Raw genomic sequence first — 6,992 nt, 5'->3', positions numbered from 1 at the left:
TACTCTCTAACCACGGGCACTTCTGGTTTAGGAAAACTAGTTGCCACTTTCATATAAAACCACCTTAATTGAGATTAAATTTCTTAATTTTAAAAGTTTTAAAAAATAAATATAAAGAATTTTTTTATTTTATGGGTATAAATTAAGAATATGTAAATATTCGTTGAATTTTATGATTTTACATTTATTAGCTTACTAAATATTTTTTTTTTAGACAGATCAAAAAGAAAAGTAAGACATTTAACTTGAAACGGACAAAGTAACTAATACTTTCTCTATTCCAATTTAGGTGTCTTATTATCCTTTTTTATCTGTTTCAAAAAAATATCTTTCTATATTTAATAAGTTGACAATTCAAACATTTTACGTGATAAGTTTATAATTACAAGATGCATAGAACAGTATAGTACATTATACATATTTTTAATTTAAGATCATAAGATTTAAAAAATTTCTTTATTTTTTAATTTTGTGGCTAGTTAAACTAAGACACTTAAATTGAGACGGAGAGAGTGTGATTAGGTAAAATATTTTGTGTATATGACTTACGTCATGCAATTATTATTTGGTGCATGAATTAGATACACTTTCTGGAGCTTTTGTAGGATTAAACTTGTGCGAGATATAGTAGAAAGTACCCATAATTGTTCTTTTTAAAACTCAAAAGTTTATGTTTTTTACATAATATATTATCTCAATTAATAAATCAGGGATAATAATCTATATTATTACCCAGAAAAGAGTAATACTTTTTATTTTTATTTTTTGGTCATAGGAAAGAGTAATCCTTGTTAGAAGTACCTCACAAATACTCACTTCCAATGACCTAAAGATTTGAGAAATGCCATTACTGCTACCGATTGCTATCAATCAAAATAAGAATATCAAAATATATGAAAGTTTTGGTATCATATTCTACTTTTTTATTTATTTTTCCTTTCTGAATATAAATTTTCCTCATCTGTAAGCAAACGTGTCAAGTATATCTATTTGTGCACGTAGCTCTACGTTTTAGTACTTATCTGATCTCTGCTGGTCAATCGAGCCTTCATTGTTAATCTTCCTTCCCATTTTATGTAATACATTTTAATTTATATAAAATTTAAAAACAAAAAAGTTTAAGACTTATAATTTAAAATATGTTATAAATATTAGTAGCTTGTTTGGCCAAGTTTTTTTTTTTTTTTTTTTTTTGGGAGCCTGAAAATACTTTTTTCCTGAAAGTACTTTTTAAGAGATTTGAGGATCAAAATAAAAAGAACTTTTAAGCAATAAAAGCATTTTTGTATATCTCTTATTAAACAATGTGAAAAAAAAATATTACCGATGATATCTCTTTTGTCCTCAGTACTATAATTTCAACATTTGCAAATTGATGCTACTGCTTTTGAAATCTGCTCATACTACGTTTTTCATAATTTTCAACAGAGAAGCTCCAACACTGTTTGCTTTGTGAATGTCCAATGTATAATAGTTGTTCATGTAGTTTTTCCATGTTCTAGTTGGGTGAGTAACGGACACAGCTTACGGTCATTGACTTTGATCATGTCACTAGGCATTTGATTAAACATAGCCTATTTTTGGTCCAAAACGTTTTTCGTGTAACAAAAGTAGCTAAATGCTACTCCTAATAGCTTTTAAAATAGTGGCTAATGTATAATTGCAAGTGTAAAAGTGGCTATTTGCCAATTTTCCCCTCAAAGTAAAGCAATGTTTTAGAAAATTGACAAAACATATTTTAAGATTAAAAATGAAAAGTTTAAAGTTAAGTTGATTATTAACATAGAAAGGTAATCGTTCATTTTAAACGACTAAAAAGGAAAAATGTATCACATAAATTGAGACAGAGGAATTAGAAAGGATCCCAGTAGAAAAACTTCTTCTTCTCATGTGCTATTTGCATAAATTCCACTTCTAATGGTTACTGTTTAAAACATGATCACAAATTAAAAATTAGCATAATTTCAGCTTCTTCTTTTTTTCCCCCTCCAGTCACATTCATTTTTTCGCGCGGATTGCCCTTCTTTTGGGGTGGTCTTTAACTTTTGCCCCTCAAATTTGTGGTCTTTAAATTTTGCCCCTCATATTTGTGATCTTTAATATGTGCCCTTCGCTTGGAAAGGTGGGCGAATACATGAAGTTTTGGGTTCGAACCCCCGCTCAAGTATAAAATAAAAAAATAATTTCACAAGGCAGAACTGGGGGAGTGTATGCCGGATCCGGCATACAATCTTGAAGGAAAAGCTAAAGTTATGCCGGATCCGACATAACTAAAAGTCTGCCCCATAAGGCAGAATTTTTCCTAAGACATAGTTCAGTTATGCCTTATGGGGCAGAATTTTAGCTAAGACATAACAAAATTATGCCCCATAAGGCAAGAACTTTTCCTTAAGGCATAGACTTTACCTTATAAGGCAAAGTTTAAGTTATGCCTTAAGGAAAAGTTCCGCCTTATGGGCATACTTTTAGTTATGTCTTTGGCGCATATTTTTTAATTAAGGCATAACTAAAAGTTTACCTTGAAAAGTAATATATATATATATATATATATATAAAACAAAATCTCGCCTCGTGGACTTATAGTTAAACATAACTAAAAATCTCGGAAGGGGCATAGCAAAATTTAAACCTTGCTTTATAAGGCAAACTTTTAGTTATGCCTTAAGGAAAACTTACGCCTTATAGGACATACTTTTAGTTATGTTTTATGTGGCACACTTTTAGTTAAGGCATTACTAAAAGTTTACCTTGAAAAGTTAAATATATATATATATATATATATATATATGCTTCAAGGCAAAGTCTGCCGGACGGGGCATAGCGAAATTTAAACTCTGCTTTGCAATTTTTTTTTAAATTTTTGATTGTGTGTGTGGAGTTGAACCCGAAATGTGTGTGTGTTTTAGCGAAGGGTAAAATTTAAAGACCACAAATATGAGGGGCAAAATTTAAATACCACCCCAAAAGAAGGGCAATTCGCACATTCTTCACCTTTTCTTCATCACCAGGCCATAAACTCAGCAGGTTCACTCCCAAAGCTACAAAGTTATTCCTCTCTGTCAATACCCAGAATACTCCCTCTATAAAAGACTTAAAAGATCTTTCAAATTTCACCTTTCAAGATGAAGTCCCAAATCCTCTTTAAGACCCACATTAGGAAATCAAAAAGGGTTCAAAAAATAGTCTAAGATGAGAAAAGGTTGAGGGATTTTGGGGTCATTGCCACAATGACAATATGATAACTAATAACCAAAACATAAAATTCTAGATTAAATCCCCCACAAAATTTACAATTTTCACATTTCTTTTTTTTTTTTTTTTCCTTCCCTGGACCAAAAATTCAAGCCTCTTGTCCCTGCTGGGACATCACATAAGTTCAAGCCTCTACTACATCAAGTCTCAACAGAACAAGAAACAACCACTTTCAAAAATCTTTTAAGCGGAACAGAAGCCAGCTTTCCCAACTGAGTACCTTTCTGAAGTTACCAGCTCTAAGACATGAGCATTATAACTAAACAAGTTACTTGTATCATGTCCAAAATTACAAGTGTCAGACTACACATGGATTAACTTCTTGAAACAGTATGTACCGAGGAGAAACCAACCAATAAGAACAAACATGAAAATCATCAGGTAAGTAAGGAAAGTCCCTCCTCCAAAGATGAGTCCTAAACCAAGCACAACGAGAGGCGGTAAATAGGTTTTAACAATAGATGTTTTATTTACCCAACGTCCCTTGAGAAAAATGAAAATGGCCAAGTTGACTACATTCCATCCACCAGCCTGAAACCCCAGCCTGTTTAAACCATTAGCTACAAATGAGTGGCAGTTGCAAGTGAAAATGCTGTAAGATTGGTGTTGGAATTCTTGAATGCTCTTCCGTAAGGCAGATTCCCAAGTGTCAACATTGCTTCCAGTTTCATCATGGTTCTGGGCATATTCACCCGTATGTTCATCAGCTGAATAAGGAGAAATGCAGCAGCACTATTTGCCACAAAAACGACACAAACAAAGTGAATATACATCACGACTAACCAGCCGAATAGCAAAATCACGAATCCTACTCAATCACATAGTAAAGTTTAGAATAATTAAATTTTTGGACCGCTCAAAAGAATAATAGCCAGCAAATGTATAGGTTTGGTATATAAAGTATAAATATAAATATGCATATAACATACATATTTTATACACAAAATATAAACGCATATATACATATAATATACGTAATCAGTGTATAGGTTTTGTATATTTTGGCTAGCGCCCGTAATTAATTTCGGCCGGGCCAAAAATGAAAAAAGCCCATAGAGTTATTAGATCTGCTTAGATGGAAAAACTGCAGGTAGAACCAAGAGCAAGGGAACAACAAGCCAGTGACAGTTTATAAGAGTAAGGAGCTCCTCAACAGAAACAAACCCAGTAAGAGCAGTATCCAAATGACCATACGATGTTTCTTTTTTTTTTTTTTTTTTTTTTAAACAGTAAGAGCCAGCAAACATACCTGCTCTCGGCTTATTTGGAAATAGCGCGTTGGTGCCCCAAATGTGAAATTGTCAACAGACACAAAGTTTGGGCCTGCAAAGTCCAAGATTACGCCATCCTCCCTACAAATACCTATATGCCCAATAAAGGGGATAAACCAAGACAGGACAGGAAGTGGTGACCATACAATGCAGCACGGAAAGCGATCTCTTTTTGGATCAATTAGCATCGTATGCGGATGATTTTCTTCAATCATCAGAGCATGATCATCTGGATCTACCTCAGGAACCATGACCAGAGCTTAAATAACTAGCACAAGAACAAAACATTCAAAAAGTATTATAATCCATACACGGTTGCAATCATGTATGTCCAGTTTCAACTTATTACTCTATCCAAGAACAAATCTCTCACAGCAAAATCAGTTTCCTTCTCAAAAACAAACCAAACACCAGACCATGCCAGAAAGAAACACAGCTTCGACATTTCATCAGCTTAATAAATATATTTCCCCACACTCTGAGCAACAAAAGATGTTAACATGCTCAAAGAGTTGCCTATCTTCCAGGAAGTCTTCAGCTAATTATCTCAAATAAGTCAAAACATCCTGCAAGACATCACTCGGACTAGCCTGAAGCACCAAATGAGTTTCCCAATTCAGCTATTCTATTGTACCCTCTTTTTGATCTAACAAAGGTAAAAACGTATTACTGATCTAGCTTTTACTTGATAAGAGAATGTGCGAATGCACTAGGAAGAGTAAAAACTTACTACAGCCACTTACAGGGGTGGAGCTATGTAGTGCCAAGTGGGTTCAACTGAATCCTCTTTGTCAGAAAATTATACCGCACAAATAGGGCAAAACGAATGTTTTTGGCTACATACAAACTGTTGAATCCCCTTGGCATAAGGAAAAACTATAGTATATTGGTAATGGAGGCTTGATAATTGTTTTAGGTCACAGGTTCAAATCTCAAGTGTGACATTCTAGTTATTCTATTTTAAATTCCTTGCATAAATTCCTGGCTCTGCCATTGGGCGCTTACACGTTGTTTAAACGTATGAAGAGTATGAAGTGTAGGCACATAGATAAACCAAACCCACCCCCCCCCCCGGCGCCCCCCACCAAGACTGTTCTCAGTGGCAGCAGAAATTGTTGATCTTTAAAGAGTACAAACTTCGAATTGATCTACGAGGCACAAATAGGAACATAAATTAAATATTTAAATGCAGACGAAGACTGAAAAATTGAATCCCTAATATTTATTTCTCCGATCTAAAAATGCAGGATTTGTACCAATTTCTTATCAAATAGGCCAATTTAAGAAGACATAAATAGGCAATAAAGGATACCTTTGGCACGTAGAGGAATGGCGGTCGGAGATGGGATGGAGCTTCTTTCGGATAGACAGAGATTTGCCAATTTTCACTAATTCGGATCTATTTTGCCAAAGTCCGTGGGATATTTCTTTTTTTGCAAGAGCGGTTTGAAAAAGTTTTTTTTTTGGTACGTAATTCAGATCCATATGATAATTCTATTTACGGAAAAGGTTTCAAAATATGTCGTCATATCGGAAATGAGCTAATTTATCTTTCTTTTCGTCAATAGTTTGGCTCATTTATCGCCATCGAAATATAGAAATGGCTCATTTATCTTTATCGAAGCTATAGGAATTGGCTCCATTTACATTTTCACTTATCAATGGTTTGACTTATTTATGCCATCGTCTGTTACCAAAATGACTCATCCATGCCATATTTCATTAAAGCTGGTTTTACAATGCCATATATGACACGTGGGCTCCAACTAGATTATGGTTGTGGTTGGGCAGGGTGTATGGGTCGGATTTTTTCTTAATTTGATATTTAAAATTGGGCTGGTTTAATTAAACGACGTAGACCTCTAATTGGAGGCCACATGTCATATCTTGTATTATAAAGCCGGCGTTAATGAAAAATGGTATGGATGATGAGTCATTTTGATAACGAGTAATGACATAAATGAGTCAAACCATTGATGAGTGGCATAAATGAGCCATTTCCTGTAGTTCGATGGCATAAATGAGTCATTTCCTATAGTTCGATGGCATAAATGAACCAAACTGTTGACGAGTGCCATAAATGAGCCATTTCCAATACTATTTATTAGAAAAAGCTACTAAGCTAAACAATTTATATTAACTACGATTTTAAATTTAATACAAAAGTATTATATTTATAATGTAGCAATATTTTGTATGTACCTTTTTATATGGTACAAGTTTTATTTTTAAAATGTAATAAAATTGTTTCACAATAGAAATTAGATGTGTTACCAACATCAATTCTTTTTGGGTGGAAAAAATTTTCCCTTCAATTTTGCTATAGAAATCAAACATCTCTCCAACTTTGAACAATAAACACTTTCCTCCTCCTATTTATGTGATAGGAATTTACTATTTTAAATTTTGGTAAGTTTTGAACTATATTTCCCATGCCATGTGTAGTTTATTTATAATGTGTCATATTTA

At 33.4% G+C, this 6,992-nt stretch overlaps 1 protein-coding gene across 2 annotated transcripts; it reads right to left on the bottom strand.

The window, feature by feature from the left end:
* Window positions 1-3,327: 3,327 nt before the first annotated feature.
* On the bottom strand, window positions 3,328-6,003 carry LOC132035049 (protein RTE1-HOMOLOG). 2 transcript variants are annotated; one of them, XM_059425371.1, is made up of 3 exons: window positions 5,836-6,003; window positions 4,502-4,791; window positions 3,328-3,930 (listed from the first exon to the last, which is right to left on the bottom strand). In XM_059425371.1, exons 2-3 carry the CDS (start codon window positions 4,772-4,774, stop codon window positions 3,556-3,558), a joined length of 648 nt encoding a protein of 215 aa, XP_059281354.1. In that variant the 5' UTR covers window positions 4,775-4,791; window positions 5,836-6,003; the 3' UTR covers window positions 3,328-3,555. The 2 variants fall into 2 exon arrangements, with proteins under 2 accessions (XP_059281354.1, XP_059281351.1); XM_059425368.1 differs by having other exon boundaries at window positions 3,328-3,984; window positions 5,836-6,002.
* Between the last annotated feature and the right edge of the window lie 989 nt (window positions 6,004-6,992).

Source organism: Lycium ferocissimum, chromosome 2 (assembly GCF_029784015.1).
Source record: "Lycium ferocissimum isolate CSIRO_LF1 chromosome 2, AGI_CSIRO_Lferr_CH_V1, whole genome shotgun sequence".
Lineage (NCBI taxonomy): Eukaryota > Viridiplantae > Streptophyta > Magnoliopsida > Solanales > Solanaceae > Lycium > Lycium ferocissimum.
This window is presented reverse-complemented; position numbering and strand designations above follow the sequence as displayed.

Excerpts from the sequence above, each read along its gene's own strand:
- LOC132035049 (XM_059425368.1), bottom strand. The coding sequence starts at position 4,774 with ATGGTTCCTGAGGTAGATCCAGATGATCATGCTCTGATGATTGAAGAA. Across the intron at positions 3,985-4,501 it reads TCCAAATAAGCCGAGAGCAG|TGCTGCTGCATTTCTCCTTA; the intron begins GTATGTTTGCTG and ends TGTGGCAAATAG.